This window comes from Eretmochelys imbricata, chromosome 15, assembly GCF_965152235.1.
Source record: "Eretmochelys imbricata isolate rEreImb1 chromosome 15, rEreImb1.hap1, whole genome shotgun sequence".
Lineage (NCBI taxonomy): Eukaryota > Metazoa > Chordata > Testudines > Cheloniidae > Eretmochelys > Eretmochelys imbricata.
Window position 1 is genome coordinate 13387064 of NC_135586.1, and position 11496 is coordinate 13398559.

General features: G+C 44.7%; 1 protein-coding gene across 1 annotated transcript; it reads right to left on the reverse strand.

The window, feature by feature from the left end:
• Positions 1-1255: 1255 nt before the first annotated feature.
• Positions 1256-5625, reverse strand: LOC144275594 (macrophage migration inhibitory factor). The gene is made up of 3 exons (XM_077834967.1): positions 5397-5625; positions 2997-3169; positions 1256-1512 (listed from the first exon to the last, which is right to left on the reverse strand). Exons 1-3 carry the CDS (start codon positions 5502-5504, stop codon positions 1446-1448), a joined length of 348 nt encoding a protein of 115 aa, XP_077691093.1. The 5' UTR covers positions 5505-5625; the 3' UTR covers positions 1256-1445.
• Between the last annotated feature and the right edge of the window lie 5871 nt (positions 5626-11496).

Here is an 11496-nt window from a genome sequence, read left to right on the forward strand (position 1 = left end):
CTGGCCTGTCACAGAGCATACGGGTTACTGGGCCAGGCCCCAGCCAGGGCGTCTTCCCTGAACAGCCCCCTCCTCGCCCTTGGCCCGGCCACACCTCAGCTGGCAGCCTCCTAAGGCACAGGCTGGTCACCCCTGCACAGCATCTGCCGGGGTCTGGGGCTGGGCGGCAACAACAGCGAGTAGCACCAGGGGCCCTGCCCGAGTCCTCGGCTGCCCAGGAGAGCCTGCCGGCACCAGGCTTTACTCAGCAACCCTTCCGAGAAGGGATCGTCCTTTGTATCGGCTTCCGATGGGCGAGCGAAATATGCTAGGACTGGTGTCCCTAGCCTCTGTTTGTCAGAGGGTGGAGATGGATGGCAGGAGAGAGATCACTTGATCATTACCTGTTAGGTTCACTCCCTCTGGGGCACCTGGCATTGGCCGCTGTCAGTAGACAGGCTACTGGGCTGGATGGACCTTTGGTCTGACCCAGTATGGCCGTGCTTATGTTCTTATGCCAGCTCAAGCCACTAGGCAAGTAGAATTTTGCAAGGCATGTGCCACTGCCAGCTAAAGAACATTCTTGTGCACCTACCTAGCCAATGAGAGTGTGCATAGGTGAGAGAGTTAGACACAGATTTGAACATTGCCCCTACAAAATGGGCACTGAAAGGACACCTGGATTACAATGCATTTAAGATTTACCTTCATGCGCTACACAATATGGAATTAAAAAGGAACAAAGAAGTGTGCTACATCCATTTTGATCGCTGGTGAATGCTCTACACTTAAAGCAGATTTCTTAACTGAACAAATCCTCTGATGTGACTCCCTTCCCCTGAAATCCCAAGGATGGCAAGGCAGCCTCCACAGAAATGCCAGGAGCTGGCAGCCATTTCATTTTCTTAATTTTGAAAGGCAGCAATATTACTCTTCCAAGCATCATAAGATTGTGCATGTGTTTACAAGTCTTGTGTAAATACATGCCCAGTCCTATGATGTTTGGAAGAGTAAGAGCTCATTCTAACCACCACTGGTGCCAGTCATCAATCTGAATCATTTGCATTTTGAGTCATTGAAAACTAATATGACTTATTTGGCCTCACCCTTGTTCCTAGGACACAGTGGTTCAAAGAGACATGCTCAAATAAATTGGTTAGTCTCTAAGGTGCCACAAGGACTCCTTTTCTTTTTGAGAAAAACACTTGTTTGTTAGGCTAGCCAAACTCCCTCCCCGATCCTAAAGGAAGAGCTCACGCCATGCCACTTCCTTCTAAATCTTTATTATTTATTTTCTACATATAGAAAACAAAAGGAATGTTAAACAGTCATGTGAACACACTAGCAAGGAACCGTCATCCATGACAGTGCACAAAATGCAGGGAAGGGCAACTTGTGCCATGGTCTGCTAATAGGCAGGAGATGTGCAGGTCCAGGAATAGCCTCTTTGCTCACATGGGAGTGCCCTATTGGAAGGTGGAACCATTCCAGCCCACATTAGCAGCATTCATGTCATAATAGTTGATGTAGACTCTGTTAAAAAAAAAAAAAAAGTAGAAATGTTGACCATGACAAATGTTAGATGCTTAGTGCATGAAAGCTATCCATTATTACCTATACAGGAAACCGGGGGGAGGGAGAGAAGGGGAAGGAATATCACTCCCCCTCCCACCCTCCAAGGGATGTGGTTTCACATTTCCATTTTTAGAAAAGCTAGCAAGATCTTTACCAGTAAATTTTGGCTTAAGCCCAGAAGCTGCACCACCCACCACCCATTCCCTTCTCCAATACTTTACCAAGCACTGGAAAGCTGGGTTTGCCAAGGCTCGCAGCCTCCAGCACACTGCCTTTTCTTTCTTGCATTTCCAAGCTCTTAGTTAAAAACACGTCATTTTAGTGACATGTCTGGAACTGCAGGAGAGATCAAAAGGTTTGAGCTCTTTTGAGTGCTGCAACCTTTTTCCAAAACCAAATGGACTCTCCTGGCTGCCTGCAGCTCCCTGCTTCTCCAGGCATAGGCAGCAGCAGCTTCCTCCTGCTGTTTGCCACTGAGCACAGCTGCTCTACTCCCTTGCTGGCTGACAGAACTGCAGCTGTTTGCCAAGTGCCTGCATTCTTCTGGGTCCCCAATCTGCCCAAGGATCTCCCTTCATGCCCCCCAAAAAGGGGGGGGGGGAGGGGCACACTGAATATTATACATATGTTCATCATATTTCACCCTGACCCCTGAGGGTCAGATTATACTGCATTAGTCAGCCATTCGGGATTAGAATTAGTCTATTAGCCAAGTGGTTCTCAACCAGGGACCCGGAAAGGTCTTCCAGTGGGTACATCAACTCATCTAGATATTTGCCTAGTTTTACAATAGGCTACATAAAAAGCACTAGTGAAGTCAGTACAAACTAAAATTTCATATAGTCAATGATTTGTTTATACTGCTCTATATACACTATATGCTGAAATGTAAATTCAATATTTATATTTCAATTGATTTTATAATTATATGGTAAAAATAAGAGAGTAAGCTATTTTTCAGTAACAGTGTACTGTGACACTTTTGTATTTTTATGTCTAATTTTGTAAGCAAGTAGTTTTTAAGTGAGGTGAAACTTGAGGGTACACAAGACAAATCAGACTCCTGAAAGGGATACAGTAGTCTGGAAAGACTGAGAGCCAGCCTGAACCACATTAATCCAGAAAAAGCCAATTAATGGCACCAGCACACACCTTTCAGATTTTAGAACAGCTGTGACTCCCTACTCAGAATAGATTCAGTTCTTTAGTAAAAGGCTTGCATGATGAAGGACTTTCAGTTAGGAGTCTTATGAAAGAGCCATATTTGCAGTATTTTACTGAAATAAAGCTGGAAAAAAACCACCCTCAGGTGTGCGTGGGGGGGAAAAACAACCCCTCAGGTGCGAAAAGCAATAACAGACAACCAGAGAGCATAATAAAGAATCCAAAAAAGTAATTTTAGATAAGCAAATAACTGGAATGTCACTCTGGTGCAGCCTTACCTGTCTGCAGGTATATGCAGCTGTTTAGTGAGCAGGTCACACAGCAGCTTGGTATAGCTCTTGTTCTGCTGCCCTCCTATCTTGCCAATGCTGTGAAGGCTGCAAAGGGCACAAGGATCGGTGGAGCCCCCAAAGGACATAAGCTGATCAGCTGCAATGTGCACAGCTATGTACTGTGAAACAAATCAACAACCGGTGATCAGGTAATATTCCACGCTCTCCTGATGTGTATTTAGTTGGAATCCAGAGAGCAGGCTTGTTTTCTGGAATTAGCTACTGCAAGCACAAATGGTGTTTAATCATACACATTTCTAAAGCATCCACTACAGTAGTATAGTACCTTAGTCAGACATGTAGTGATTTAGCTCCCCAGCTTATATATTTTCCTTTTTTTAAATAATTCTGTAATTTTTTAAATAAAGACATCAACCACCTCCTGCAAAGGTGTGGTGATCCTTCTCATTGAGACTCATGCCTGCATCCAACTCGCTGTCTAGCCAGCTGATGTTTAGCCATTGGTGAGGGCTGTAATTGTTAGCCTCCACACAAGTTGTAAGCAGGTGCACATCCCGGGGGCCATTGACCAGTCAGATTGCTCCCATAAATCTATAACATTTTAAGGCATCTGCGGTCTAGTAGATTTAGCACAGGACAGGGAATCAGGAGGACTCTGTTCTCTTGCTTGCTCTGCCACCAATTCACTGGTGGTGTGTAAACTAACCTTTTTTGTTCACATTTCACACTGGTACAACTCCAGTAGTGTGACCGCAACTCATGCTGATGGAGAAAGACCATTGGCATTTTGGCCACCTCATCTCCTAACCCTGCTCAGGGGCCCATAAAGATGATTGGGTGATCAAAACACTAATGGGCTGTCTACTCTGATACTCCCAGAGCTTTAGCTCCCATTATAGTAGCACAAGTGGGAAATGTAAAAGATAATGCTAGCATTGATAATAGCCACTGTATGACCTTGGGCAAGCCAGTGGAGCCACATACCCACGCTTGTAAAGTGATTTGAGAGCTATAGGGACCAGGAGCCTCTATATGTGCTAGATAGTAGATAAACATTTTTTGTGACTGAATAGGATTTGAAACTGTATTTATTTTTAAGATGAATTTTCTGCAGCTACCTGGGGCTGTCACACTCTCTTACCCATTGCTGCCCTCTATGCCAGAAAGTTTTTCCAACCCACTGGGCCTCACTGCAACCCAAATCAGCAAGGGAAAAAAGTGACCTCACATAGCATTAGTCTTCTGTACACATCATTCTTTAATAGCAAAGCCCCACTTTGATCCGGCTTTTGTGGACATCAATAAAGAAAAATACTTGTAGGGTGACCAGATGTCCCAATTTTATAGGGACAGTCCCAATATTTGGGGCTTTTTCTTATAAAGGTGCCAATTACCCCCCACCCCCAATTTTTCACACTTACTATCTGGTCACCCTAAATACTTGGTGAGAAGAGCTTGCCAGGTTAGTAAGAAACACAATATGTTTGCATGATACACCCATTACAGTGAAGACCTACCTATTCTAACAGAACAGTTCCCTCCCACAAACACAACTACAGTAAACAGAGCTATCTCAAAAAGAACAGGAGTACTTGTGGCACCTTAGAGACTAACCAATTTATTTGAGCATAAGTTCTCGTGAGCTACAGCTCACTTCATCAGATGCATACCGTGGAAAGTATAGAAGATCTTTTTATACACACAAAGCATGAAAAAATGGGTGTTTATAAAAAGATCTTCTATACTTTCCACGGTATGCATCCGATGAAGTGAGCTGTAGCTCACGAGAACTTATGCTCAAATAAATTGGTTAGTCTCTAAGGTGCCACTAGTACTCCTTTTCTTTTTGCGAATACAGACTAACACAGCTGTTACTCTGAGAGCTATCTCATTTGCTTTTCTAGAAGCTAAGCATGCGAGAACCCACTCCTGCACCTAGAGAACCAACACCCTGGCCTTGCCCACGAGGGAGACGGGCCTCATTATGCAGTCTACATATTGGTCAGACGCACATTCAGTTATTCCATTGGCAGAGGAGGAGGAGGAGAAGAACCCAACTCCCCCTCCCCCGGGCCATGCCAGCAAGCCTCCATGCGCTCACTCAGTCCTTCCACCCTGTCTCGCCGCACTCCCAGGCGACCGACTGACCTCAAAGCTGCCTGCAGCAGCAGCAACAATTAGAGGTCTCCCTTTTACACGGAGACTCGTTACAAGAGACTCATTTCCGTTTCCTCTAGGCTAGAAAGGAAGCATCCAGGAGAACAGCACCAAGGATTCAGGCTAGCTACGACGTCCTTACGTTGTACAGTTTGCCCTTCCTGCATGCAAGTTATCTACATGCCCATGGGGGTGGGAGGAGGAGGAGGGTTACCCCCCTGAACTCACCTGGGCAGGCTTGCCCGTAGCCTTTGCTAGCTGCTGGGTGATCTCCCCAGTCAGGCTCTCTGGCACTGCATCCTTGCTCACGTTGGTGTTAACAACAAACATGGGCATCTTGAATCCTTGCAAGGAACTTTCCCTTTCTACAAAACCGTTAATCTCAGCCTATGGCTGCTTCCTGTGCGGCGGCTGCTGCAAAATGGAGCTGAAGAGAACAGAGCCTGCAGCAAGCCCCTCTCGCTGTGCTCTGAAATGCTGCTCATGTGATCTGTGCCGGACCAGATTCTTAAAGGGGCCGCAGCACCCAAAAACTGGGGCTGCTGTCTGCAGATAATTTTTGGCAACTAAACACTCAGTTAAAGCGTATTCCTGGTGCACCTACTGGGTTTAATGTGTTTATAGTTTCCCCTCTCCCCTAGATTCCCTACAGAGTTCTTCCCATTTCTTCCTTTGCTCAGTCATTTGCTTTACTCTATTATTATTAATTAATTTATTATTATTATTAAATATTTATATTATGGCAACATCCAAAGGCTCTTGTAAGGATTTGATACCCCTTTGTGCAGGGCACTGTACGAACAGAGGCCCCGATCCTGCAAACACTTATGCTTATGAATGGTCTCACTGATTTCAATGGGACTATTCCTCGTGGTAACATTAATCATTGGTATTTTTGCAGGATGGGGGCCAAAGAAAAGACACAACTCCTACCCTGAAGATGAGCTTTTATTTGCAAATAAATGGCATCCCTCTGCATTTTTTGATATAAATGTGTATTTGGCTTTGTCTGGTTTCTTCCTGTCACATAATGCAAGCCATGGTTTAGATCTGTGTTGCTGGCATAAATTAGTTCTTCAATGCTTCTCCTTTGCTTTTCACTGTTAAATAGACAATGATCCATTTCTTTTCAGTGCTATGATTTCCATACCATGTTTTCTTGTTTGAACTGAATTATGCAGAAGTGGTCTATCTAATCCTGGCTCTTGAATGAAGTGGAGCTACTTCATATAGAGGCCAAAGGCTGCTTGAGTGATGAGCCCTCTGCTGGGCTGTGTGCTGTGATGTACATAGATTGCCCTGGACCTTGTGTAATCATTTACTTCAGCGCAAAGAGAGTGTAAAATGCTGCTAAATCAGAATGGTAGCGTTTTACCCCCAATTTGCACTGGTTAAATGACTCTCAAAATAGAGGGCAACAGAGAATCAGATTCATAACCTCCTCCAGCCTGGCCTACACACACACACACACATCCACACACACATACAAGAACAATTGAAAAATTACTTGGTTCTTATATTTGTAAAAAACCAGCCAATATGTAAATAATGACACAACTGAGCATAGACACCGGCTAATGTACCTACAGTAATGGTCCAGAAAAACAGTATACAATAAATAATGAGATGGCAGGGTCTGGGTCAAGAACATGGGGAATGTTTTAAAATGTTTTAGTAATGCTATTTTTAAAAAGGACACACTGTCCCTATTATTCCCTGCAATTGCATAAATCATTCTCCCTCCCTGCTCCCTCACCTCCAGCGTGCTGAGGGATTGCAGGAATGGAAGGGTGTTGCTTCTGTGAATTCCTGCAATACAGGGGATCATGGCGCAGCGAGTGACTGCACCCAGCCGTTCTCACATACCTTCCCTGGCCTGCCAACCCCAAAACTACAGAACCCCAGCCATCCTGCAGTTCTTGCATGGAGAGTATCTATGGTCTCTGGTGATGCTGTGGAAGTACTCTTCTTCACTTCGGCAGGTTTGGGGGGAGGTTTCCCCTGCACAATGGAGGGCAATATTTAGCCCTCTATTTGGATCTCAGATAAAGGGCTTGCATGTTCACTAAAGCTGCCCATGTGCATGTGTAACCGACCTGGAGTGTATATATGTTACACATACACACAATTTTAATCATTCATTTTTGGATACACAGCGTGCATTTTAAGATGTGACCTGAGCCTTTTATTCTTTCCTAAGCATCACTACACACAGTAGACCCTCAGAGTTATGAACACCAGAGTTACGAACTGACCAGCCAACCACACGCCTCATTTGGAATCAGAAGTACACAATCAGGCGGCAGCAGAAACAAAACAAACAAACAAACAAACAAAAAGCAAATCCAGTACAGTACTGTCAAATGTAAACTATTAAAAAAAAGGAAAAACAAGATTTTTCTTCTGCATCGTAAAGTTTCAAAGCTGTATGTCAATGTTCAGTTGTCAGCTTTTGAAAGAACCACCATAACGTTTTTTTCAGAGCTACGAACATTTCAGAGTTACAAACAACCTCCATTCCTGAGATGTTTGTAAATCTGAGGTTCTACTGTATTTTATAATTAAAATAATAATAAGGACCATCTTGGGAAGGAATGAGTCGAAGAAATAAAGATGCTGGGATCTCAGATGGTTTGAATTTGTACACATAAAAATGAATCAGGCTCAAAGCTCTCATGACGTGGGATGACTGCTGTAGGCAGAGTGCACCCAGCGTTTTTTTTGAAAATGTAAGGCAGACAGTTGGGTCCAGATCCTCAAAAGGATTTGGGTGCCGAACTTCCATTCTAATCTTTATTGTCCTTGGACATTGCTCAATTGGTGAAAAGGGAGGGGAAACAGTTTGTCCATTTACGGTCTCTGCACATTCCAAATCCTAGGATCTGATATTGGCCTCTTGTAGCAGATGTGACCATAGTTTCTAGTAAGTAGCTAACTGCCTTGCTACAACTATGTTTTTTGGTGTAAGTACAATTTTGGACACACTTTTGCTAATACAGATACAGGGAGGGTTTGTAGCGCAACCCTACTCTTCAGTTTAAGTGTGCAGAGTGATTCTAAGAAAGGGCAGTAAGGCCAAATCTAAAGGGGACTGGGAGCCATGTTATTCAGACTATTTTGGTAATACAATTTAAAATCAGTTCAAGCTAATTCTGTTTAAACTGTGTTAGACTGGCCAGCATGAACAGGCCAAAAGCATGTCTAAATTTAGTTTAGAAGCTGTGTTCTAGCCCAGATTTCTACCTGAGCTAGAACACAGTTTCTAAATTCATTTTTCAACTTCTCCACACTGGCTGGCTTGACTAAACTGTGTTTAAAGGAACACTCTTATATTAAAACATATTTTTAGGAAGCACATTTCCTTATGTATTGTCACAGGGTAGCTGGTCCCTTTAAGGGGAATCAGAGCTCAGTCTACCTAGAACTGACGTCTTTAAGGAGAACGAGCCAATCTTGGCCCACCTGCCAATTAATTGCCTAGATAGGTGGTTGGAAACTAATTTTTTTAATGAGCACCTGGAGCTCATAAATGGTTACTACAGTGCAGGTGAAGAATACTCCTACAGTGAGTGAAGCCTTCTAAGGAAAGGAACTGCCTAGATAGCTGCAGGAAGCCTCGTTTGTGGGGTGCTATGGGCTGCTTGCTATCAGGAGAAGAGCTGCAGAGGGTAGGATGGCCCTGGCTCCAGTGAAGGAATCAGTGTTGAGAGAATGCCTACTATGTAAAGAGTCTAGGGGTATGTCTACACTACGGAATAAGGTCGAATTTATAGAAGTCGGTTTTTTAGAAATCGGTTTTATATATTCGAGTGTGTGTGTCCCCACAGAAAATGCTCTAAGTGCATTAAGGGCATTAACTCGGCAGAGTGCTTCCACAGTACCGAGGCTAGCGTCGACTTCCGGAACACTGCACTGTGGGTAGCTATCCCACAGTTCCCACAGTCTCCGCTGCCCATTGGAATTCTGGGTTGAGATCCCAATGCCTGATGGGGCTAAAACATTGTCGCGGGTGGTTCTGGGTACATATCGTCAGGCCCCCCTTCCCTCTCTCCGTGAAAGGAAGGGCAGACAATCGTTTTGCGCCTTTTTTCCTGAATTACCTGTGCAGACGCCATACCACGGCAAGCATGGAGCCCGCTCAGGTAACCGTCACCGTATGTCTCCTGGGTGCTGGCAGACGCGGTACGGCATTGCTACACAGTAGCAGCAACCCATTGCCTTCTGGCAGCAGAAGGTGCAATACGACTGGTAGCCGTCCTCGTCGTGTCCGAGGTGCTCCTGGCCACGTCGGCTGGGAGCGCCTGGGCAGACATGGGTGCAGGGACTAAATTTGGAGTGACTTGACCAAGTCATTCTCTTTAGTCCTGCAGTCAGTCCTATTGAACCGTCTTATGGTGAGCAGGCAGGCGATACGGATTGCTAGCAGTCGTACTGTACCATCTTCTGCCGGGCAGGCAAGAGATGAGGATGGCTAGCAGTCGTACTGTACCATCTTCTGCCGAGCAGCCATGAGATGTGGATGGCATGCAGTCCTTCTGCACCGTCTGCTGCCAGCCAAAGATGTAAAAGATAGATGGAGTGGATCAAAACAAGAAATAGACCAGACTTGTTTTGCACTCATTTGCTTCCCCCCCTCCCCTGTCTAGGGGACTCATTCCTCTAGGTCACACTGCAGTCACTCACAGAGAAGGTGCAGCGAGGTAAATCTAGCCATGTATCAATCAGAGGCCAGGCTAACCTCCTTGTTCCAATAAGAACAATAACTTAGGTGCACCATTTCTTATTGGAACCCTCCGTGAAGTCCTGCCTGAAATACTCCTTGATATAAAGCCACCCCCCTTGTTGATTTTAGCTCCCTGAAGCCAACCCTGTAAGCCGTGTCCTCAGTCGCCCCTCCCTGCGTCAGAGCAACGGCAAACAATCGTGCATCTGAGTTGAGAGTGCTGTCCAGAGCTGTCACAATGGAGCACTCTGGGATATCTCCCGGAGGCCAATACCGTCGAATTGTGTCCACAGTACCCCAAATTCGAGCCAGCAAGGCCTATTTAAGCGCTAATCCACTTGTCAGGGGTGGAGTAAGGAAATCGATTTTAAGAGCCCTTTAAGTTGAAATAAAGGGCTTCATCGTGTGGACGGGTGCAGGTTTACATCGATTTACTGCTGCTAAATTTGACCTAAAGTCCTAGTGTAGACCAGGGCTCTGTGTGGGAAAGGGTGCTATTTGATATGGGGTGGGGAGTTACTCGCTCTTTGACTTTTTGTAGGTCTCTGTGTTCCCTTATGTCTTCTACTTTTTGCTTGTCCTTCTCCCTGCCTGAAGACTTTGGATGTGGTCATTAGAAAGACAACCCTTCTCCCCCCCCCCCCAAATCTTTCTTAAATGATGTACCTGATGTGGGACTACCCTGAGACTGAGCTGGAGGCTACCTCCTAGGGAAGAAGATCTTTGTTGTGCAGTCTGTTAATATCTGAGAGCCTCAGAAATGGGGGAGTGCTTGGTTGACATGTAAAAGCCTTGGCTATACTTATTGTTAACTGAGTTGGGGGGAAAAACTATGGTAGAGTATCCACAGTGCTGGAAGGATGTTCGTGTTGGAGGGAAGGGGGATGATGGCCTGTTCCTTTTATACATAATATAATTAATACTTTAGATCAAGACCTGAATCAGCTTAAATGACTGACTCATTACTTTTATGCTGTTTACATCTGGTATTTTTCTTCATGAACATGGAAAGTAGACTAGCTGGGATGACTTGTTTGTAGTGCTGGAGACCTTGAAATACTGCCATGTTTGGAAGTTGGTGCTAAAGGGGGATGATTATTTGTTTAAAGAAAACTTCCACTGGAAAAGCTCTCATGATGGAACCCAATGTTTTGTGCTTGTTTGGGTAAAACCAGTCTTCAGCTTCTATACTGATGAATGTGAAACTTTAGATGGTTTCAGGCAGGAAACAAGTTTATTGGTGATAAATTCAATTTCCCAGCAACCCTCCACCACAGCTGACAAATATGTAGTTCTTTAAAGCAATCCTGCTCAGAGCAAGTCTAATGTACAATTAAGAAGCATCTCTCATACAGATCAATAGAAAGCGTGTCCATCTTCCCATGTCTCTGAAAAGTAATAAAACTCTCTGCACTTTTTCTAAGTCTCTACTTTTCTTTTACAGGTGTGGTGCAGAAGAATGTTAAAGCAGCAACAGGTAAGCATGCTACTAAGGAATCATGATCCTTGAATTTGCGCACACAATGCAGAAAGTATGACATGAGCACTAATCTCAAACTCGGTAAATGCTGGTCCACAAATAACCTGTTACTTTATGTAGGTGCC

Excerpts from the sequence above, each read along its gene's own strand:
- LOC144275594 (XM_077834967.1), bottom strand. The coding sequence starts at position 5,504 with ATGCCCATGTTTGTTGTTAACACCAACGTGAGCAAGGATGCAGTGCCA. Across the intron at positions 3,170-5,396 it reads CTACGGGCAAGCCTGCCCAG|TACATAGCTGTGCACATTGC; the intron begins GTGAGTTCAGGG and ends TTTGTTTCACAG. Across the intron at positions 1,513-2,996 it reads CTGCATATACCTGCAGACAG|AGTCTACATCAACTATTATG; the intron begins GTAAGGCTGCAC and ends TTTTTTTAACAG.